This window comes from Anas platyrhynchos, chromosome 4, assembly GCF_047663525.1.
Source record: "Anas platyrhynchos isolate ZD024472 breed Pekin duck chromosome 4, IASCAAS_PekinDuck_T2T, whole genome shotgun sequence".
Taxonomy (NCBI): Eukaryota; Metazoa; Chordata; class Aves; order Anseriformes; family Anatidae; genus Anas; species Anas platyrhynchos.
The window spans coordinates 13,047,544-13,072,726 of record NC_092590.1 but is presented as its reverse complement, the minus strand read 5'-3'; the positions used below and the strand labels follow the sequence as shown (position 1 = coordinate 13,072,726).

Below are 25,183 nucleotides of genomic sequence, written 5' to 3'. Positions count from 1 at the left end.
AAAAATATGATCCAATACATCATTTGTAATATCTAGTCCTTAATGCACTGAAAATTGGTGACACTCTAGCCATTCAGACTGTGAGCGTGGGTTATACTGGAATAATATTTTCTAACATATCAGTGACAAAATGTTGCTTTGATTTACTAGCCAGCATCAAGCTAGTAAGTCAGTGACATATCCACCTTAGCAAGCCTCTTCTTATCTGACAACACTGAAAATAAATCCTGGATTTTAGGAACAGAGTATTGATCTATGTGTAAGCAAAGATTGTTTCAATCTCTGCATTTGCCATTTAAGCGTCACAGGAACCTGTAGAATCAACAGAAAGTGGTTTATCATCTAGTGCTATGCTTACTGCAATGTCATGTTAGCTTCTCTGCAGTGATAAACTTGAAAGCAATTTTCAACTAACAGCTTATTTTTGTTTCCCTTTTTCACCAAAGGTCTTCTGACATTTCCAGGCATGCTTTGATACAAGCACGTAAAATAGAAATAAGTTAAACTGGCTGAAATTTCACGTGAATTTCTTGTTGTCTATCCGCAAAAATAATTTATATATAGATTTTTTTGGTCACTGTTGATGGTTTGTGAGCAGGTGTTTCATAGTCCCTGTGCCTGGGAAGCATATTGCACTGTCATGTAAGAATAGGAGATGCCCTCATCACATCCTTCTGTGTGCTACATTTAAGAAAGAGTTGGCAAATTCATCTGTGCTGAACAACAGAGAGCACAAGCTACTTTGATGTGGCATAAGTTTGAAAAGCTTCTAGACGGGTGTACATATGCTTCAAAATAGCTATATCATCTGTCCTGGACAGTGGTACATGTTCTCACACTACTTCCATAATAATTTCTTTGTCTCTCACATTGGTAATGAGAGGTGAATGTGTCTGAGGAGACAGGGGCCCAGATGTGCTGGCTGGGATAAAAGTAGCATCTTTTCACATGTGCCTTTTTTGGCTTTTTATCTGATTTGGAAGGAGTGTTTTCATGCCAGTACATCATTGAATTGAGTAAGGCAGGAGTGATTTTTTTTTGGTGTCTTATTTACTCTCTATCTCATGCTGAAGAGTTGTGTAGCGATTCCAACCATTATAAGTGCATATTTTAAACATGAGGTTGTTCTCTCTCAAAGGATTTCAGACAATATATTGCATAGTATGTGCATCCTACGAATACTTCCCACATTGTCCCAAGTCCTGTGAATGTAACTCTTCTTTTTCATGCATCAGGAAATCACTGTAGCAATACTGCCCAGAGAGCGTTTGGCTGCTATATATATGTATAGATGTAGATATGTACACACGCTTTTGTCTAAGTAGTAATGGAGTATTGCTTCGTTTAAAATCCTTTTCCCAATGTAAATGGAAGAATTCTGTATGGTATACCTGAAAATATACATCTATATAATTCAAAACATTTTACCTCATATGAAAAGATAACCAGATATAGAGTTCATTGTGCAAGCAGTGGTGTAATAATTCCACTTATGCTTCAAAAATACAGCTAAGGTGAGGCCACTGAGATTAGTCCAGATGTTCTGTACCCTCACTGGGCCCTCTGCATGCCTAAACACATAATTCCTTGTCAGCCGCTTTTAAGACAAGCACAGATTTCTTTAGTACACAGGCCTGTACTAATGTGGTTATTCTGCTCCTGGGCTGGAGCTAGACACCAGCCTTTCTTATTCCTCACAGCTTGAAGTGATGAAGCTAATGCACAATTCGCCATGTAGATTTACTTCCAGAACTGATTCCCAGACTGCTAATTCTGTAGTTACATTCAAAGGGAGATTTTCATTGTGGGGAAAAAGAATAATAATAATAATCCTAGGTGTTTCTAGGCATGTCTGCTTGCTGAGCCTAACGCAAGGCGGAGTGGAGGTACCGAAGTCACTCAGTGCTGGCAGCAGGCTGCTGCAGACGCAGGTTTTTCAGACCTGCTCAACTTGCTCCGTTCTGAGGGATTCGCTTCTCTGGTTTATTGGACTGGATTTGTTCAGAATCCTGTTCCGTAAACCATTTCTCTCTAAGTAAAATAGTGCTGGGTTTGTCCTATGCTATTGCAATTTTGATTTATTTATGGAACTCTGCCCACAGAATTTTTGAGCCCTGCAACAGTGCAAATGCATTCCACTTTGTCAAACCCTTTCTGAAAAATCAAATCCCCAGAAAGCACCTTATTAAGCTGAAGGAAAAGCTGAGAGTCCATTGAATGTTCTTAAACTCCCAGGGAATTGATGAGAAGCTGAAATGTGCAGTGCATATTTTGCTGTTACCTGTAGAGAAGGAAATTCATACAGTTCAGTGGAAAATAGTATTTTTCATTGTTTGCTGCTGATTGGGTTTGATCAAAGGCTTGACAATGGTACAAAAATCCTATATATCATGGTCTAATAGGAGCTGCAGCAGTAACTGTGTCTGAGTACTTTCCTCTTTGATTTCATAAAGATTCACTGATGCCCCAGCATTGGGTGGACGAAGTTCAATTATAATTTATTTCTTTATTTAATTTAGAACTTGCGTGATTTAGATAAAAGACTTCCTCATAAACTGTTAAAACGCCTAATGAGAGGGAACTAGTGATTTGCAATTAAAAACCCAAGTGAGTGTATTTAACCTGGCCACAAATCTCAGCTTACTTGATGTAATCAGTTTCCCTGGAATAATTCAGACATCACTGAGCAAACTGGCCATGTAAAATGAAAGTGATATTCATGAATTTTACTCTGGAAATATGAAAAGTTTGATAGTCTACAGGAGGATTTGCCTCCTGAAGAGAAAAAGAAGTGTCTCTTGGGGGAAGATCCTTGCTTTCTCTTCTTTGGAGGAGGGAGATTCTATGAATGTTGTTTTAAGTTCTTTTATTTTTCTTAGCTGATAAACTGTAATGAGGTGATAGTGTTGTTTCTACACAGTAAAATACATAGTAAAAAAAACATGTAAAAGTCGATATCAGACTTAATGACTAGTATCTGTCTTCAGTGAAGCTTCTTTTTTCCTTCCCAACTTGCTGCTGTTCACTGTGTAGGCTGGGTGATACATGACCAAGTCAGGTCACAGGATAATGTCTTAAAAGCGATTCTTCTTGTGTGGTTGCTGGCCTCCCTTATCTGTTGACCATAACTCCAGCATCTAGCAACTTGCTGGTGCCAGCCATTACATTCCTACCTCAATTTTCAGCGATGAGCAAACAAAAACTGCCTCCTTATAAAGGTTATTTTACCATTCAGGAAATATTAGAACATATCAGTAGCCTGCAAGAGCTTGCTTTCACCATGTATGGGCTGTGGCATAGGACTATGGAAGAAGGACTGGTGCTTTCCCTGTGAGTGCTTGGTGCCACAGCAATCCCTGGGCACCACCAGAATTTCCAGGGGAGTTTCCTGAGGCAGCTATCCATGGTGGAGCCACCAAATGGCAAAGGGACAGTGTCTGGGTCAAAGAACAGGCTATACAGAGTGTTTGGCTTTAAATTTGGAGGCAGTGGGAAAGATATCACTGTCATTTTCATTAATAGCCTTGTTTGGGTCTTCAAGGAAAAGATGCGTTAAGGTTTTCAGGGGACAGGAGAGAGAGAAAAAAAAAATAAAAAAAAAAATATATATATATGAAAGGTGAAAGCATGAGCTGTGGGACCATACAGCAATGTATTTTGTCCTATCTCCCTCATAACACAAAAGGAGGAACAGGAGGTGAGGGGAAGTTTCCTGAGAGTAAGAAGTATCTGAAAGAAAAAGGAGAATCAAAGGCTAAAGAGAAAGAAGAAGGGACCCAAAGTGACTGGAAAGATGAATCAAAACTGGATGAAGTGAAAGCAAGAGAAAACCTAGGTCCCTTTACCAACCAAGAAAGAGCAAGATGGGAAAAGGCATAGGAAACAGCAGGGAAGATCAAGGGAAAGAAAAGTAAAGAGGAAAGAAAGTGTGCTGGAAGTACACAGGGAAATGGCAGGAGTCATTGCAATATGGGAAAGAGCAAAATAACCCCAGGTTAGGGAGCTGCTGAGAGAGTACTGGATTCACAGAGAGGACTTGTGAAGGGGAAAAAAAAGGTGTTTTATAAAGATAAAAGAGAAGACACTTAGAAATGGCAAATGATAGATTAAAACCACCAAATTTCAAATGAAAGGAAAAGTAGTAATAAAGAGAGTAAGCAAGAGATGAAGGGGGCGGGGGAGCGGAGTGAGGGACCATTAGAATGACACCACTGGCTTGCGGAAATGGTTTATTATCTTTGAGATGTGGTGATTTACTATACTTTCCAAAAAATCACACCATTAGAGTTCCTCTGGAAACTTGGCCTAAGCACTAAGCACTGCTTCATGAGTGGAACACATGGTGAGAGCAGCTACGTAGTCTATACTTTTTTCTCCCTATATTCAACATTTGTCAATGGTCTAAAACATCCAATTATAACTTCTGGCACCAGTCTGGGTGCATGAGGCCTTGAGAAAATGTTGAGTCGAGAACTGGAAGGCAAACAAACAGCACGTTACCAGCAGGTAGCTTTCCATTAGCTTCTTTATTTCTATTCACTAAGAAAAGAAATTTGGGCAGGCTTCGAAGTGAAACGTTTTGTTAACTGTGTGCTGTGTTATTTGATCATGTGCTTTGGCTTTGAGGAAAGAAATCCTTACTTAGGTCATTTGCACTTCTGTCTATGATCAGTTAATAAAACAAATAGACTACTTCAAGTGTTGTAATTATGATCCTTAAGCCACAAGATTTAAAACTAAACTTGTGTGCTCACATTCTCCTCACATAGCTTGAAAACAGCAGAGTGAGTCCATTCCTTCTAGTCCAGAGGCAAATTAAAGCAATAAAACATACTGCACAAAATAATAAATGCACTTAACTATATAGGTTTCCTTACACAGAATGCAGGAGAAACAAGTGCTGCTATGCATTATACAATTTGTTGAACATAGTCTTTTCTATTGATTTTAACAACTTATTTGCTGAGTATTACCTAAGCTTCAGTTGAGAAGTCAAACAGAAAGCTTTCCAACTAACCAGTTGTATTAGGAAATTTTGTGTGAAGTCCTCGGTTCTTTAATCAAGCTGAGGATTACGAAGGCCATTGTTCTTACCCAAGGCCACCAGACTTTTTGCAGATGTGTTTGACCGACTGTTGGGTGATGGCTGTGGGGTTGAGCAAATGGGACTCTACCCAGGTAACAGAGTGTCCCCCAAAACTTTTAATTGCTGACCGTATCTAAATGACAACCAAAACATGTCTTTTTTGGCTTACGTTCTGTGAGACAGTCTTTCATCTGTAGGGTTTTGGCACTGATTTCCAAGTCACTTGGATATATTAAACATCAATTTAGTGCCTGAGTTATCAGGCATATTGTGTGCAAAACTATTTTCATGTTTTCCTGCTCGGATCTTCCCTAAACTGCTGTCCTAGCAATCTCTGTAAATGCTGAGTCCAGACTTGACACAAAAAACTGTTTTCCTATATTAGTTTTTTGTTCTGTCATTCTTGAGTCTTGCCAGCACACCTGGGATTTGGAAACTCCTATTTGAATGCTGTCTTGTGAGACGTTCATGACATCTCTTCCAGTCATTTGAATTTACTATATTTTGGAAAGCAGCGGGGTGTTATCAATGCATATTTCTTTTGGTGAAGTCCTTACTTGCGAAAAGTGAGTTCCTAAAGCAGGTTAGACCCAGGTGAAATTCGAGAAGGGAATTTCTGAAGAATTTTTTTGGTACTGCAGGCACGGATGTTGGTGTTTCCACAGGTGACCAACTCTCTTAGGAGCTGCTAATGGAACAGCTCCTTGATAGTGCTGTGTGCAGGCATTACCATCGGAGATTTTTCTTAGACTGTAGTAAAACCAACACCTTGTTCACTTTTTCTTTTTTTTTTTTTTTTTTAAAGGAGGCCAAGAAAGTCAAGGAAAGAGAGCAAGGAGGAGTGATAGTAAGTTTAGGTGTTCGGATCAATTCCAGTAGCAGATGTAATGATGTTTTGCAGCCATCCAGAGGGGCTTTGACAGACCTGAGAGGTGGGCCTGTGTGAACCTCTTGAAGTTCAGCAAGGCCGACCCAAACCATTCTATCATTTTATGATACTATGATTTTTTGTGATTGTCCTCAACTATGATCACACCAGACCACTGTATTTTTCTCAGTTAACCAACAGAGTTTTAATTATATGTTACGCTGCCAGCAGAGTTCACTGGTTTCGTGTGGAATATTTATATTGTGGGTTTGATTGTGGAAAAAATCTGCCTGTAAGCTCTGTCCTAGAGGCATTATAGATTTTAGTGTTCCAAATTCTGTATAAATCACTGCCTGGAAGTTGGAAATATGCATAAAATAGATTTTGTCTGTTTTAATATTGATTTCAAGTTATAGGTCTTCCATAATGCATATTTCATACAGGCAAAAATTTCTAATAAGGAAGCACCTTTGTAAAGGGAGGTCAATTCTTGTCTCTGCTAGTTAAAGAGGAGAGACAAATCCATACTAGGAATGATGGTAGAGGGGCTAACAAGTGGGGAAGTGGGGTGATCAGAGACTGTACATTGGATAGTAAAGGGAAGAGAATATTAACAACTTTTACATCTTCATAATTTTGTATCTGAATGTAGCAGAGTGAACACTGTCATTAAAATAAGTGAAAGAAATTTCATCTGAAGTAAAAAGCACTATAAATGACAAAATTCACATGGAGCAAAGAAGACAGGTACAGTGCTTAATAATCACATGTATTGTTCTAAATAAATCAACCAGAATTAATGTCAGATTCTGTTACTGCCTGATCTAGTCTCTCATTTCAACTATCAGAGGCAGCACAAAAGAAAAAGAGAAGCAAAAGCAGAAGCAGCAGATGTTTTGCAAAAGCAGTTAAGCGAGAGGTAGAGCTGAAGAGGAAGCTTCATACCATCCCCCTTGCTGTTTCAGCAATAGCTACGTTTGCTTTTGCTGCATTGACATGCTCAAATTGTCATCAATAAATGTTGATTCGTTTTCGCCTAATAACAGTAAGCAGCTCACACTCAAAATCAATTTCAACTTTATTGGCAAGGCACTGCACATTTGTCTTCACCATGACTGTGCTGCATAAAGGAACAATTGAACTGAAAATTAAATGAACAATAATTGAAAATAAAATGTGTCTTTTTAAAGGAAAATTAGTGCTATGCTAAATTTGTAGCAATCAGTTATGTTGTGCTCTTTTCTGTTAAAAATGTAGAATGGCTTGTGCTAAAAAGTTAATTATATAAATATGTACACAATAATGTACATAATTAAAAGTGGACTTTACCCTCAAAAAGATACAAAGGCTCTTCAGAAACTTCATAGGGTTTTAAATCTGGCAAAAGCAGTACAGTATCTGTGGTAATTAGGCTTTCAACATATTTGGATATGCTAATTGGATCCAAGTTCTAATTAGATTCTTTATGCGACTGAGAATGACAATCACTGAATTAATTTAGTGTACTTTTATTCTTAACTTAGTGCTGTTTTCAATATTTCTAATACAGAAAATGTAGACTACCAAATGCTTTGCTTTGTAGGATAGAAATGATTTATCTCATAGAGTGTATGGTGCACACGCTTCAAATCCATTCACTGTGTTTCACAGCCCTATTAATGTAACACACTTCAGCAGTTAGGTTTTTCAGCTCAAACTGTTGGGCACCTTTGCCAGACGAGGGGTGAGGCTCTGGAACCTGTCAGCAGTTCATTGGTGTTTCTGTTAACATTTAGGCATGCTGTGGAGGAGGTACTGAAAAAGCAGAGCTGGCTCCAAAGTCCTGTGAAGTCAGTCATTGTCCTTCTGTTGTTTTTTGGATTTAATGCCGGTATTTTTACAGGCCAGATGAATTTTGCAATTAATTCCAAAAATGAAACCAGTAAAGCTTGTACATGTTGCCAAAGGTCTATTGCTCTGTACCTTAGATAATCATCTATCATCATGTAAGAATGTAGGATAGTTATATTTTCAGAGGAACTAAATTACAGGTCACTATCTACTAAACTCAGATTAAAAGGCAGTTAGCCTTAGAGAAATCCCGGAGCAAAAGCTTCTGTCCATAACAGCCCAACAAATATGGTAGCACCAATGCAAAACAATCTCATAGCTGAATGTCTTTCTCTGCACCATCTATTGCAGTCCTTTCTAAATACTTCAGTGTGCCTGTGTGTTTTTCTTAGTCATTTTTAAATGGGATTTTTAACCTAGCTAAAAATCACTGCTGTTTCATTATCAATGAGTAGTATAAGTTTTAATTAAAACCGGTTAATTCCTTTCATCAGAGTTCCACTAGGAACGATGGGCTGGAGCAGACAGCATACTGAAATTATGGTAGCTATTATTTCTCCAATTAGTGTATCACTGGAAGTCAGGTAGAAGTACTTTTACAGCCATACTACTTTTCAAATCTTTTTCATTAATACAGAAGTCCTCCCTGAGCTCTTCTAAGGCAATACATGTTCCAACCCTGGACGCTGTCATCCATTACACTCTGGTATTTAAAAGCACAAATATCCCAAATTGCTTTATTTGCAATTTAAAGATGAATCTGTCCACAAACTCTTCTCTGACTTTCTGTCCCATCAATTCCAGAAGGTGTTCTGTTTATTTCATATGTTCTTGCTTAAGAGAAGTGATTTCATGGGTGATGCAGAAACAAATTCTTCTTTCTCTTTCAGCTTGGCTGCTGGAATCCTGTCACTGGTCTGAATGGGTCACTAACTGACAGAAAGTTGGAGAATAACATGCGAGGAGTTGTTCTGCGTGTGGTGACTGTGCTGGTAAGCAGAGATCCTCATTTTGCACTTGAAGGAATGTTGTTTCTCCATCTTTCCTCATCTTCTTGACTAAGGGTAATTGGAAAGGATTTTTATTAGCTACATCATATTACCAAGAACTTAGTCAACGTTAAGTGTCTAAATTCTGCTTGTCAATACCAGAGTAAAGGAGCAATTTCCATGAAATAAAATTATCAGTAAAGTTCATTTCAGAACATGAATCAAATGCATTAAAACCTTCCACAGGCACATACTAAGTTAGATAACACAACCATATGAACTGATAAAGGTAACTTCAAATGTCCTGTTAGCTAAAGTTACCTAGCTGAAACTCTAAATGATTCATAAGATGTAGCTGCCATCCAATTACCTTCCCAAAATGAATACAGCCTGACACAAATTGCTGCACTCAGAAAAATATTCAAGATTATATTAGGGGGAGTGATGTTAGTTCGGTAAAACGCTTACGGCTCCCTCCTGGTTCCTTCAGCCAGGTGTCTCCGTTGTGGACACTTTGCATTAAGCAGCTACTGTTGGTTTAAAGCTGAACAGACATTGTCTACCAGGACAGGAAGATATTCGTTGAAATCAGGCCAGTTTATTCCCTGTCATAAGCTTTGGCTGCTCAATGGCTTGTTAGAGGGGAAAAAAAATAAAGAAAAATAAATATATGTGAGATGTATAAGCTTCTTTGGAGCAATGCCCTCTTCCCACCAACCCACCTTCACTCCACAGAAAGAAAATAGAAAAAACTGCAATATCCCTTGAGGTGTATACATATATTGATAAATACCTGGTGGGAGGGTGCAAAGAGGATAGAGTAAGGTTTTTCAGTGGTGCCTAGTGACAGGACAAAAGGCAGTGGACACAAGCAGAAACAGAGGAAGTTACCTCTGTACATCAGGAAGCACCTTACTGTATGGGTGGCAGAACACAGGTGCAGGTTGTCCACAGAGGCTGTGCAATCTCCATCTCTGGAGAGGCTGTGCAATCTCCATCTCTGGAGGTATTCAGAAGCCATCTGGACATAGTCCTGGGCAACCAGCTCCGAGTTGCTCAGCCCAAACAAGAGGGTTGGACCAGATGACCTTTCTACCTCAACCTCTCCATGACTGCGTGAAAGTTGACCCAGGGTGACCCGGGGCTGCAGAACTGTGCTACATTATTATATTGAGCTACCCATGTTTTTCACTGTGGGTTTTGTGTTTGAGGGCCTGAATGTTTGCTTATAAAGAAAAGGATATGAGTGGATCCCATTGCTGATGTTGTGTGATAAAGGAAAAGTCTCTGTCAGGGATGGAAGGTGGAAACACTAGAGTGAGCGTCAGCCCTTCAATTATTTCTTGTGTCTTTAGAAGCTATTATTTGTCCAGGTGCCCAGTCTGTTCCATCTCTTAGTATGCTAGCAGATGTCTTGCCATAGTGTCTACAAAACAACGTGAAACAAAACAAAAAACCACACACACACACACACAAAACTCACAACTAAATAAGAAGGACGAATTAACAGAAGAAGACAAAGCAGTAGGGTTCTTTCGTACTTCATTAATTGCATGGTCATCAAAATAGCATCATAATGACAGTGACTGATCTTTGTTCTGCCTGGTATGCATTTAATTGATTCAGTATAATTTTGTGTTGACAAAAATGTTCTGTGGATGTTGTCTAGCAAAATAGAGTTGTCTAGCAAAAACAGATTGGTGTCTTTGACTTTTTTTTCTTATTTCTTCTCCTTCCCTCACTCTATTCCTCTGACTTCATACCCAGTTATCAATCATTTTAGTTAGCATGCTAGAGAATATTCTTCTTTCAAGTTATTATAGTATGAATATCAACTTGCAAACATACAAAAAAAAAAAAAAAAGGCATTAGTTATGCTGATAGGATTCCATGTTAATAATAAAAACAATTGCATTTAATGTTCAGCGCACATCACATGTCAGTTCAGGCTCCTCTCCTGGCTGCAATCCTCATGTGATGTAAGCATATTCCAGTTTTGGTTTTGTTGACAGCTTTAAAGCACAACTAGTGAAAAACACAATTACTCTGAATTGTGCTTTGTTGAAATCCACTAATTTACCATTTTGAAAATTGACTCATTTTATGTAGAATATGCACTGAAGGCAATATATGAGGAAGATGAGAATGATTCATGTTGGCTTCATAATGTAAGGATCCACTTATTCTCTTAAATAGTAGAGCTTTGTGTGGTTGTTCAGTGCAACATAGACAAAATCATCTGAGACCCACATTACAAACTGAGGTTCATTTAATTTTACGCAGCAAAGACAAGAGACAAGGGTTTTGCAAACTGGGTGAATTGAGGGAAGAAGTAAATACTTACTCAAATTTGTGAGTCAAAAATGGTATTTTTCACCAGCACTTCCCTTGATTGTGTACTTTCACCCAAATGCCAGAAATCAGGAGGATAAAATACTGTTTCTCCCTTATCCACAAACTGTAATGGCTGAGAGAGAGAAGCAGACAGGCAGACACTGACAGCAAATCAGGCTGCTAACTGAAACCCTGAAAAGAAGTTGGACGGTGCAGATGCCAGAATTGCAAAGTGATTATTATTTCTAACCTTATGCAGTCTTTAGATGTTCATAAATGTCGCTACTGCTCCTGTGGGTGACAGCATTATATAGGGTGCTTACCCTGTAGCAGTTTCTCTTACTACACGTAAGTAAGGGTTATTCATGAAAATATGCTGGTTTCTAAATTGTAGTTTGATCTGAGAATTAAAATGTACCTGTTATTAGCATATCATTACTTCAAACATAGCTGTTGATTTGCGATTAAGTTATATGGCCTTTGCTTGTTACTAATTTGAGCTTGGTTCCCATCTTCATTCAAGTAGCTTAATGCAATGGGACAATTCTGTTATTTTTTCCGGAACAGAAATAGATAAAATTTGGATTTGAGTGAAGTCATGGCTGAGATGACACAACACTGTGAAAATGAACCAAATCATGCAAACAGTGTATTAATGCTTGTTTTCTCTACTTCAAAAACTAGACTCTTAGTCCCTCTATTTGTTGGTATTCAGTTTGATCTTACAAAAACTTGGTCATCAAAGACACCAACTAGAATTTCATTTAGACCTATTTATTTTACAGCAGTTATCAAAGGAAAAATGCTGTTAAGATATGGCCTTTAATTTTGTTATTTCAACTTATACTTGTCTGGTCAAAATGTAGTGTCTTTGAAATCAACAGAACTATTTTATATAAAAAAAAGACCATAGTAATAGATGGAAGTCCATTGTTCTTCCATGTTTATGTCTGCTGTATAGGACTAGCATGGGGATTTATATTTAATGTGTGTGATGAAAAATGTAAGGCTTTTGATATGTGTATAGGAGGGATTTCACCCATCAACTTTATTTTATTTTATTTTGTTACCATCCTTCCTTTTCCATCTTTCTCTGAGTTCTTCAATTAAGTCTATACATTTCTGTTAAAATAAAGTGAATTATTAATAACAATAAGTTATTAAATATTATTATTAATTCTGCCAGTTTCTAACAGTATGATCTTGATCTGGGAAAACAGGAAGGCTTACACGAAAATTAAATAATAATACCTGTGAATATGAATAGATTTCTTTTCACCATGATTTGAGAAGTTAACATAAATTTGTTAATTTGTCCTGTTAGCCCTTCTAACCTCTCATGTCTTTCTGGATAGCAGCTATCCCCCTCTTCCATTTTCATTTTATTATGCCTTCACGTTGAAAAGGAGAGGTACTAAAAATATGAGATAGCAAATTGCAGCATGTGGGTTATACTACATTGTACTTACTATAGAATCATAGAATCACTCAGGCTGGAAAAGACCTCTAAGATCAACTAGTCCAACCTAACCTAGTACTAAAGTCCACCACTAAACCATGCCACTAAGTTCCAAATCTACACATTTCTTGAAGACCTCCAGGGATGGTGTCTCAAACACTTCTCTGGGCAGCCTATTCCAGTGCCGTACAACCCTTTCAGTGAAGAGGAATATTTCATATTATGATATGAAACATTCTGCATTCTAAAAATAAAAAAATTAAAAAATTAAATGATTGTGATTAGTTTTCCCAAAGCAGTCCTTCAAAAAGTCTTCAAAAACAATTCCCATCATCTGCATCTATGTACTAATCCCTTTCCCTTGATAAATTTAATGATTATGGGTTATGTATCTTCAGATCTAAAACACTGGACTAGAGAGAGACTCTGTCACAGAGTGTAGTGACAGGACAAGGGATAATGGTTTTAAACTACAAAAAGGGTAGATTTAGATTAAATATAAAGAAGAAATTCTTGACTCTGAGGGTGGTGAGGCCCTGGCACAGGCTGCCCAGAGAAGCTGTGGATGCGCCATCCCTGGAAGTGTTCAAGACCAGGCTGGATGGGGCTTTGCGCAACTTGGTCTGGTGGGAGGTGTCCCTGCCCATGGCAGAGGGGTTGGAACTAGCTGATCTTTAAGGTCCCTTCTAACCCCAGCTGTGAAGATACTCTGGCTACTCTGAAGATAATGGGAATTATCTTTGCATAAATAGGAATAGGAAACAATTCTTTGCTCTTTATTCTGGAAGGAATTATAGTAGTGCCTGTGGACATGTGATTCAATATTTTGGTCTGACTTGGGTTAGCATCTTTCTTTCAACACTTGTAGAAAAGTTTTATTTTGTCTTACTGGTTGTCAATTGTCTCTGGCTTGGACTGGTTCCCTACGTGCAATGAAAGAATGAAAGTTTGAATTTTGTGCTTGACAAGATACTTTTAAGTGCAAGCAACTTGCTGGTGAACATCTGAAACATATTCTGAGTTCTGAAATGTAGCTCAATGAAAGGTCAGCATAATAACTCCAAACAAATTGAGAGTGTCTTGAATGAACAATTTTGCAAGTACAAATTTAGCTGGATATCCATTTTGTCGATTTTAGTTTATCCTCCTCATTTTCAGCTGCTTGGTTTTATTGAAAGGCAGCTAGAATACAGCAGATATTCTCATAATATCATTTTAGTTGAAGTGGCTATTAATGAATTATTCATATGAATGTTAAGCCACCAGAAACTAAATGAGATTTGGGTGGTTTGACAATGAATAGGCCAGCAGGTATCCACAAAATCATGTTTCTAAAAAAGCCCCTATTGGTTGAAAAGGCAAAAGTTTGAAATTCCCTGTTTCAAAGAATTAGCAACTTGGTGAAAAGTAGAGAGCCTTTTCTCGAAGTGCATGAGGCGTAACTTCCTAGTGGTGTGAAATTCATTTGAGAATTTTAACATGGAAGATAGAGCTATCAAATTGAGGTATGTATTTTCACATCTGCATTGATCTGAAAATGCAGGCAGATGAGGGAAACAACAATAGCAAGTGATACTGAATTATACTTTGCCATACATCCCAGTGTACGATTTCTTGCTATTTATTGCCCACGTTGCTTGCAGAGAGCTAGGTGGAACAGAGGCACGTTGGTGACCATGTCTCCAGGTGAGCACTGTGGGAAATGAGAGGGCTGGCAGAAATGTAGACAAGCATAGGAAAAAGAAATAATAAAAATGCATCATTGGCACCAGGGAAAATGTTATCATATGTGAAGTAGTTTAATTCTCAATGACTGGCATTTAATGCGTGAGCCTTAGTTGTGGAGATTAGGAAAGAAACAAACCTAAAAGCAGACAATATCTTTAGGGACATGAGCTGTCAGGAGGTCTGCATCTTCAGATCCTTTTTCTAGCGAACTTCGCACTTGGATAGAAAAAAAAAAAAAAAAAAAAAGATGAAATGTGAGATATGAAGCTAACTTCTGGTTTAAAAGGCTGAGGCTGTCTTTGGGATTTGACCTCCAACACTGGTTTAAACAAAGTGACAAAAGTTCTTAGGGGGAAGCTAGAGTAGCTTTCAGAATGATAGAAAAAAGGAAAGGCATAGAAGAGATGAAATAAGACAGTGTTTAAGTATACTCAGAGGAACAAAGTGATAAAGGATTAAAAAATGGCATGACAAAATTGTCCTTAAAATAAAAGATCAACTGCAGCAAAGATTATGTAGGGGATACCTCGGAAAATATGAAATATTTTATAATAGTGTATAGTCAGAATAGTCTCAAAGATAATTCCCTTTTCCCACATTCACAACAGAATGCTCTGCACTTCTCTGAAGCCTTCCTCATTCTGTTAGGCTGCACTGTCTATGCACCAGTCTAAAATCTTTTTTAAAATTTTGAATTCTGTAATGTATTACACTAAATTTTGCGGTGCTCTGTGTATCAATATTGTCAGTATATTGTATTGTGCATGGTAGTGAATTACCGATAGCAGAAGAAAGGTCTTGGGATATGGTAACAATTAGAAGTGTTACTTGACCATCAACTGTAGTATTTAAGTAAACATTTTTACTTTTCTACCAGTAAGGGATAAATCTTTCTTTGATGGACGCTTATGACAGTGAATTTGAATGGCAGAAAAGCTGCAAGTGATATAGTTTATCTAGAATCTTTTATAAAATCTCTGATTCCATAACTCAGTAATTTATTTGGTATATACCGTATATGCTATAGTTCAAGTACTTAAAAATTATCTAAAATTTTAGAATATTTCATTGCTGTAAAAATGCATAATTTCCCAGGCAGCAACAATTCTCTGTGCCTTTTGATTTGTATTCCTTTTTGCTACCCTTATCCATCTGTGAAAGAAGGCTGGGGAAAAAATGGATCTTTTATAGACAAATACATCAAGGAAAATGTTCAGTGAAATGGTGGTAAATTATAGCAACAGTGGTAGATGTGTTCATTTCATCGGTAAATGAATCATCATCAGGAGCAATGATGCATGACATAATTAGGCTCGCTATTTATTATTTTTCATAGTTAACCTAGTTGTTGACAAAAAAGCTGTCATTTGGTATAAGATACTGATGAGAGTGACTTGCTCCCATGGAGAAGTCAGTTGTTATTGGAATGTCTTTTCATAAGGCAGATTTTCCAGCTTCAAAACTTGAGTTCAGACTTCAGGGCATGATTCTGGACAAGCGTTTACTGTAACTGAATTTTTGACATTAACAAAAAAGTTGTTTAGTTTTACAGGTTTTAGTAATAGTTTGCTCATGTAATGCTAATGAAAGGAAGATTCTTTTTAAAAGAAATGGTAGGAACGTATGCTGACCTTATTAATTGTTTTTTACTCTCCTAAAATCTTACTGTTGTATTTTTGAAAATGGAAATAATTGTTCTTTGGTTGGTTAAAAGCTCCCTTAATATTTTCAAGGAAAGCAAGCTTCGTAGTTGAAGCAAATGCTTACTTCCCATTGTAAAGTGTTCCCATTGTGTAGTTCTCAGAGTAACTATTGCAATTTCTAACACCAAGAATATGGAGGCGTTCAGGCTAAGAAGGCTGTGGACTTTTCATTGTCAGAGGTGTCAAAAAAGAGTAAGTCCATGTTTATACTGGTTAATCTAGGTAGCTTTATATTGAGTCGGAGAAAAGACAGTTTTAGAGATTCCTTCTATCTGGCATTTCTATAAAATGTTATCTAGTTCTAAGAAAATAAAAGCCTTAGCTATTTGGGCTAAAATAAAAGGAAGTACACACTGAACAAAATGTTGCCTGTGGAAATGCAGGATAGTAGCTGGAAGAGCTGACTGCAAGTCATTTCATTCACTGCTTGTCTGTATATCCAGCTTTAAAATTATCTAGATTATGTCCTCACTTTTAAGATAGAGGTTGGTATTACAGGAACAAAACAACCTAGTAACTTGTATAGATAATTATTGACTAAGGAGGGAGGTTCACAGGAACAGTTTGTGTTGATTGGATTCTGCTAGGAGATGTTAGCTAGAATTATTTATAATTTAGACACTATTAAATATATAGTGTGCAGTGATTGTAATAGTGGTGTTAGCCAGGCTCCACATAATGTTTTTTATACTGCTTCTTAAACAAAGATTTTGTTTTATGAAGGTACTTGTTAGAAACCATTTAATTTAAAAAAAAAAAAAAAAAGACACTTTCACTGCAGTTCTAAGGTTGCTGATGTTATGTCTTGCCCTTCACAAATAGACTTTAATTTCTGAAAGTAAGGAAAGAAATCTAGACTTAACTTGAGCAAGATACTTTTAGAAAGCAAGGAGACAGTGCTGGGAGATTTTAGCTTCACAGTAAGGAAGTTTTTTCCTGAAGTTTCCTGGTTTTTATCATAGGCTCTCAAGCAAATAGAAACTTTAAGGCCAGGAGGTGATAATAAATATCTTATGTGGTAGTTATAATAATTATGAACATTTAAGCAGAGACCAGTGCGTGATTTCTCCCTCATCACCTTTTTTCTATACTTACTCAGCATAGCAAATAGTGTCTGCTATTTTTCTAGTTTGCTTTCCCAATTCAATATTTTAGAATCTATTAGCATATGAAAGTTTCTCCTTACTCTCTGGTGCCTCCTGGCTCCAACCGTACACATCATCTTTCTTCAGAAGCACAAACTTCCAAAACACACAGTCGTGCCATACATTGAATGAAGCCCAAAATCTCTGGTCTGTGCTAGTCAACTGGGATGCTCATCCCTCCCAGACCTCTACGATCTCGCCTCTGCCTTTTTATGGTCTATATTTCTACACTACTCCTCCACTCTCTACATACAAACAGCATGCAATCACTACATGTAAGATCAGTGTATTTAATATACTTGGGTGCTTAATGAAAAAAAAACTAATCTGTTAATCAGATTGCAGCATTAACGCAATGAGGCAGAGAGAAAGAGTGGTACTTCTCAGGGACTGAGAATGATGGCCCGCAAAGAAAGATGGAATCAAATAAGGTTCCTAAATTGCATTGTGCCCTTGGCTATCTGCCCTGCCTCTCTTTGTGAGGGTTGCAGTCTCTGTTTAAGGTTACTTTACCAAGCAGGAAATGGTGACAGAAGCCATTTCAGCTGTTCCCCTTCAATCGATAAGTGTTGATAACCGAGCACTGTAATTAACGTGCAGGCAATCATCAAGGCAGAGTGTGCTTTGATTAGGTATTCCTCACTTTGTCAGAGATTTAGTTTTGATGTAGTCTGCTCCCCATAATCCTCCCATTCCATTTTCCCCTGTCTCCAAACACTTCCATATGTTTTTGGTTTTCTGTTAGAAAACACATTGATCACTCCATGAATTTTTCATTATCATTACCAGTGGTAGTGTACACTAGTGAGGCTTCATCGAGATATTAATAATTCCAGTGATTAATATAAAAACAGAAACTAGTATCCCCTGATAGAGATAGAGCCTGTCTTTCCTCTTCCTCTCATCATGCCTGTACAAGGACCAAATTGAAATCAATAACTAACTGGGCACAAGTTATGTTTAATAGCTGGTTTATGTCCCTTTGAGCTATATCTAGCTTATATTAAAACAGGTAGGTCATAAACCTTACAGTTATTCACACTGTACGTGCCTGCTGTGATCCTTTGTATTACAAGCATTAATCTCAGAGCAGCTGGAGAACCCAGCTCCTTCTATTTTTCAGTTAATATTTGAAATTAATTTTTCTAAAGTAGTAGGTGCTATGCACAAGGTGAGGTGAGTATCAAGGAATTCAAATGCTTTGGGACCCGGCTGGGGCCACAGCTTGACAGTAAGTTAGATGTAATGCACGATGTGGCAGGGCCAACCTAACTCACCTGTGTGTCAAGGGCTATCTCTCAAGGCTCCTTAGCTCTTATCTTCTCACTGACCCTCACCCATCTCTTCTGTTGGGCATATTTGCATTTCAGGGGGATTCATGGAGTTCACAGAGCACACAGAAAATGTGGCTTTTAAACATAAAGAGGTTCATACACTGATTACAATGAGAGGGTACAATGTCCTGAAGTATTATGTGAATTTGTTGTGAATAGGAACTCTTGAATGGCTGCTGGAAGTATAATGTAGCTCCCAGCAGGTTAATATACCTGTACTACAGTTTGGCTAAATCCAGTATCTGAGCTTAGCTATGTTAAAATCAGCATTGTGTTCTTCAGGCTTACTCTAAAACACTCCAATCGATTCCAATCTCAATCCATATTCCTATCATATAACTATAATGGTTCAGAAAGAGCTATTAGGTGCATTAAGTTATTGTGAATTAAAATCAATACACAAAGCTTGGCTGCATCCTAATAGACCATTGCAATAGATGGCTTTGAAAGAAGCCTTAGTCCTGTTGCAGAGCAATAGGAGATATTGGGGGGGTGGGACGGTGGCTACCATTTTTCATTTGTTTGTTCTAAATAGCACTAGTCCAAATAGCAAAATAAATCCATAAGCTGCTGTTTGATTCTGGAAAATATATATATTATTTAAAGTGCTCTTTATTCATTAATGTGAAAGAACAAGCTCAACCTCATGCCTTGTTGAAGATGAAAATAAAACTATCATTGAAAAAAGTGAGATGAAATGAAGCACATGCATAAGGACAGTGGCAAGTGAAGGCCTAATTTAAAATATCCTTCTTTTAATATTTTCTTCAACTTCTAGGACATGAACTAGCTTCTTGCTGTAGGCAAGGGGACATTTTTGTTAGTACAACCAACTTTCTAATTAGTCTGTTTGAAAAGCAGAGAATCTGAGAAAGGTGGATTTAGGTGCCAATATTGTGACATAGCCCATTGGCACAAGAGGATATTGAAAGAAAATAATACTTTAATTATCCAAGATTTTGGAGGTCTGAAACCTTCATCTTTCTTTTAGTGTTATTAAGGTGTGGGGATTGTGTTATGTTTTGCAGCAACTTTTATAACTGTTGCTGGTGGGAGAATTTCTGTAATGAGAGAATTAAATGTTTCAATTAAATTTTGGTCATTGATTCTAACATGAAGTAATGTACATTACTGTTCAATTAAAAATAACAAGCTGCTGTGCTGTTCTTAGCCAAATATAATCCCCTAAACAGTGGTCAATAACGCAGTTGAGGAAATTAAGCATTTGGGGCTACTTATTTCACTAAATTCTTTTGGGGAAAGAAATGCAAAATAGCTAATATTTAAAAGTGGGGGATTAGTTCTTTCATGAGTCAAAAAGAAAAGTAATTATGTGTAGCAACAAGACAAAAGCATCCTGTGCTTGAAAATGTTTTAGTTATGGTTCATGATGCCTTCTTAGTGCTTCTTGTCAGTTCTAATGGCTGTGCTTGGTCATCCAGCAGCCATCGGAAGGGTGTTGAGTGATCCAGTAATGAGAGTGAATTTCACTCTTGGGAGCAGTTGCTTAGCCTTTGCCAGGTGATAGAAGTTTTTAAGTGTCACAGGGAATATTCACGCCACGTGATTGCTGAGGCTCTGCTTGGGCTATGTGAATCATTTAATGTGCCTGTCCACAGCTCCTAGGGTCAGTGCTGAACACAGAGTGACAGTCTCACCCACAACTGAGCTTGATTTCTTGCTTCAGTTTTTTCCTCTCTCTTCCGATTTTTGCTAGAGAAGAAGGGAAGATGTAATGAATACAGAGTTCCATTTAATGAATACAGAGTGTCATTATTAAAGCATTATATCCCAGTGTGTTCAGAAAATTCTGATGAGTAGACACAGAGGTCATTTTCATATGCTTTATGAATTCTAACCACCCATATAATTACCTAATTTTGAAACTCTCTTCCAAGCACAGTAGAAGCACATAAGGCCATCCATCTGCAGTCTGAGTCAAGCCCCAATGTGTGTTGTAAATCCCAGCAGAGATCAGTTTCTCTGATCTGACAAGCCAATAACTTTTTGTTCACTTACTAATTTCTGTCGAGCCTCCTGGCTAGGAAGTTTTCCTCCCCATAGTAAGGGGAAAAGAGGATTCGGCTGAGCAGGAGAATAATACCAAACATTTTATTTTGTTTTAGCTTTTCCTTTTATACAGGGTGTCTTGTCTTTTTTTCATGATTTATATCATCAGAAAAAGGGTAAGACTGCCATAAATGAGCATAACAGAGCAGTTTATGATGGCTCCATATAGAGTTTCTGTCCTGAAATAAGTATCAACTTAAAGCCCCAGAGTCCACCATTGTAATTACAGAGAAAATCTGTCTTGTTGCCTGTTAAATGATCATTAACAGGTGGGCTGAGACCACCACTTGGTTGTAAACAGGTCACTGAATGCAAACTTTCCTTCCTTTCATATTTAGTGAGAGCGTTGTGTTGAAGATTTGAATGGTGCTTTTCCTGTTCTTTCAAGAGGATTTTCTGTAATTTGTCCAACAAGAGAGAACCTATCAAAAAATACCAGATCCTCCAAAATGTGTTTTCACAGAACATCTCAAATACACCTTCAAAGCTTGGAGTTTAAAGTCGCTATTCTTCTTTCTTTTAAAAATGTTTAATTTTTAAGCCATCTGGGTTTAGGGATATATTTTCCCATATGTGTAAATTGTCCCTGAATGCTCCACAAGCAATTATTCTCTTGCTCTCCTTCCCTGCCAACTCTAAGGACTGAATTTAATGTTTGACTTTACCACCACCCCCTGTAGCACAGTTACAAATTGCTGTTACTCTCCGATTGTCTAACTTGTTAAAACAATCAAGTTGAACTCAGAGTAATTGTTCTTTTCTGGTATTTAGCTTGAGTGTTACTCCTTCTGTTTCCAAATGGGAAGGTCCCCTCTGCCCAAAAGCTCATCTCTTCCTTTTATTTTTAGCTTTATAAGTTATAAATAGAGGAAATGATGACTTCAGGCCTACAGTCACACTGTTACTTACAAACTATTGGTATATGTCTGAGAATTTCATCAGAGTAAATAAAAACTATATTTTGTATTCTTAATCCTAGGCTCTTGAGGCACTTAAAAGAACCTTGTGTTGCTTCATTTTTATATGCACCAGAACCTAAATCCTGAATAGGTAGCTGTTGGCCATTTATCTCATTGGAAAAAAGCAAGGAAGTGCAGCATTTCTTTCCACTAATCTTGCATCCAGGCTGCTTCAAGCTCTATGCATTCAACCTCTGATTTCCACTGATTTGTTGTTTTGAAAAAAAGAAATCTTTATCCCCTACTTACCACTTTTAAAATTCAGGGCAGGTTTTGAGGGCTGTGTTTAAGCTGTGTGGCATTTTTGTGCCCATATTGCCCTGCAATCCATTCACCCTGCACGAGCCCAAATTACAATCTCTGCTGTCAGCTTGTGGTTTTACCCTGGCAAGTCCTGTCAAGGGTGAAATTTTTCTCTCCTGGGTCAAGGCAGCTTCCTTTTGGATCCCATGTTCCTTCGTTATCATGTAATTCTTGCTTTCCACTGTTTGATCTTACTCTCTTAAACTCATGGTTCATCACGGTACAGATATATATGTAAATGCAAATGTTTTAAAGCATTAAACAGGCTAAAACGAAAACCTCTGGTTCATGTGTTTCTTCCTGACCCAGCACAGTTGGATTCAGTTCTCAGATGTACAGGCCCTGCAATCTGTGCATTCCACTTCTGCACATGGAAAATAGCGATGATAACTCTTTATTCCTCAAATGAGTATTTCAGTGATAAACACTAATTTGTGAAGCTCAAATAACACTGTGGTGAGCATCTGAAGAGTGTTCAGGTAAGTTGTCTGAGCTGATTAACCAGCCTCTGGTACCAAAAGGAGTATGTTCTTGGTATTTCCCTTGCTTCTGCTTGTACAGTCTTACTCCATTGCTTGTACTGGCTCTGGCATTTGCCTGGACCCCTGGTGATCAGATCAACTCACTCAACAAAAATGGAGTAGATTTGTGCTGGATGAAGAGTTGAATTACTTCATTAAAGGAGCCAAGGGTCATCAGAGCTATTGCATAAGAGCATAGCAAGTTCTTAAATTATATCAGTTGTAACATGCATCCTATTCCTAAATTACATCTTGATATGTAGCATCTTCCTTTAAATATTTATAACCCTAATAAATTGTCAAGTCTTCTTGCAAACTTGATCTCTGCTGTCCCAGAGATCTTTCCCAATCCTTTTCTGTGTTATGTTGCCTTAATCTTGGGTCTGCCGTTAGCCTTCCTAAGGGCACTATCCAGCTTCTGTTGCTTTAGGGGATAATCATTCCTGGAACCAGACTTTGCCTTCTTACAGTTGTAAAAAGCAATGTGCACAGCTTCACCTAATATAAACGTTACCTGGTTGCTGCTGACTTTCATTTCCCTGTGGGCATTATGTAAAATCCTTTGATCCCACTGAGTATTAAACACACCCTCCTCTGTATCAGAGCAGCACACTTAGATCCCAAGTAAACACCAGATAGTGATGACCATGGAGCTGTTTTGAGAATGAGTCCTAACCAGGGTTTAGTAGTGCTGCATTCAGTTACAGAATGACAGAATCACAGAATGGTTGAGGTTGGAAGGGACCTCTGAAGATCATCTAGTCCAAGCCCCCTGCCGAGCAGGATCACCTCGAGCACATTGTGCAGGATGGCATCCAGACAGGTTTTGAATATCTGAAGAGAAGGAGACTCCACAGCCTCTCTGGGCAACCTGTTCTAGCGCTCTGTCACTCTCAGTTAATGACAAGGAGACACACTAGGAGTAAAGTAGAAGGAAAATAGTTCCTCGAAATTGACTATTGCACTTCGTTGCCCATGGAAGAAAAGACATCCCCTAAATATACCTGATCAGGATTCAGCTAATTGGGGTCCAAAGGAAGCTTCACCACTGATGTGAATTTAGCCACCTCCAAACTCAATAGTTAGCATGTGAGTGCTGACCACCTGCTTTGTACAAGCTTAATTTTTATTCTCATTATTTTTCTGTTGAGTAGGTGAGAAGTGTATTGGCTGTTTTTGCTTTGTGTATTTTCTTTTTAAAAGCTCTTTCTCCAGGACGAAAATAATCATTTTTAACATCAATATTGTAGCAGTATGTATCTCTTTCCATAGGGAGCTCACAAAACACTCTCCCAGTATAAAAAAAAAAAAATAATAATAATAATAAATAATAAAAAAAAAGCAGCTGGCATAGTTTCAGCTTGCAGCATTGATGGGGGAAAAAAATCAAGACAAATACTTTTGTCCCGTTTCAATGCCTTCTGAGAATTGTAAACAATTACATAAAGAAAAAAAAAGTAACAATATATTTGTTTGGTTTTCTTTGGAATATGTTTAAATATTTTACCGCTCCAGGCTTCAGCAGGTATTGGGAAATGTTAGTTGTTTTGCATACAGATATTTGACCATTTATATTTCAACATATGTATAACTCACTGGACTTTTTTTTGGTAAAACTCTCAACGGCAAACAGTATTACATAGCTTAATAAAAGTCTGAAATTAGCCACAAAAACTGCATTTTAAAGAGTGCTTTAAATCAGTGCAATTAGCAATTGCTTTTTAACAAATTGAATAAAAATTTAATTTATGAACAACTATTTTCTAATAACTCAGAAATAATAAGAAAAAATCCCTTCTAATATGAAAATTTTCAATATCTGAAATATCCTTTGCACATATAAATCTTTAGAATTTTGTGCCAAATATGCTTAGATTGATAAATTACAGTTTTTTTGTGGAAACATTTTTGTATTAGTTTGAGTGTATATGTGGGAAATCTCTCATCCAAATAATCAAAAAAACTACATTCAGTCTGTGTTTTCATCTAGGAGAGACTTTCATCAACTTAGTCTCAATTCCTTCAATGTTTCTGGAACCCAGTCACTGGAAAACTACTTTAAAAATTCACTTGCATTTGCTGTCCTCCATTTTTATTTCATTTGGCTGATCTTGGATAATTTGGAAGAAGGGAATTGATTCTGACAACTGGGAAATAGTGCCTTGATGGGCAGTCAACCTTCTTGGGTTGTGTTCATTTATTTGTTACAGGTTTTTGTTTGTTTTTATTTGGTTGGTTGTTTCGTGGGGGGTGTTTTTGGTTGCTTTTTTGTTTGTTTGTTTTCTGATTTTCCTGAAGACAGAGAATAACATCCTGCCAGGAAAGTCTCCTTGCTTGCTTCATTGGCAGCATCTTCAGCATGTGGCTATCCTCATGAACGTTAACTTAATAATTTAAATATGGTGCATTTTTTATTCCAAATACCTATCTCCTGCACTTCAGTGGTACCTGTTCAGAAAGAGTGGCATACAAGGAAACTAAAAATGCTCTTGAATTTGTGAGTAGTACTTTGGCTTCTGAGGTATTGGCAGAGTCGAGTCGCAGAATACTAAAAAAAAAAAAAAAAAAAAAAGAAAAAAGTTCATTAAAACGGTAACAAAAATGCCTCTGGAGATATGTTTAGAGTTTGGGCCAGAAAAGCTTTTCTTTTGTATGCTTATGGTTTATGTAGACTGGGAAGAAGTGGTGGCAAGGTTGCTTTGTGTGCTTGTAATTGTCGCAGAACTAGAATTTTACACCTCCACATAGATCTTTCTGGTAAACTCATAGTAAATTACAGCATAATACAAAAGATTAAAGGGAAGAAATGTATCATATTTTGAAGAAAAAAAATACACTAGTGTTACAGAGCCGT

General features: G+C 37.5%; 1 protein-coding gene across 4 annotated transcripts in view; it reads left to right on the top strand.

Moving 5' to 3' along the window:
- GRID2 (glutamate ionotropic receptor delta type subunit 2) overlaps window positions 1–25,183 on the top strand; it is a 781,090-nt gene that overhangs the window by 625,979 nt on the left and 129,928 nt on the right. For all 4 annotated transcript variants that reach the window (XR_011808873.1, XM_072037034.1, XM_072037035.1 and 1 more), the window contains one exon: window positions 8,675–8,776. Coding sequence is in view for 3 of the 4 variants with exons in the window: in XM_072037034.1 (XP_071893135.1) it covers window positions 8,675–8,776 (102 nt within the window). In the remaining variant the exon portion in view is untranslated. The remainder of the gene's footprint in view (window positions 1–8,674; window positions 8,777–25,183) is intronic.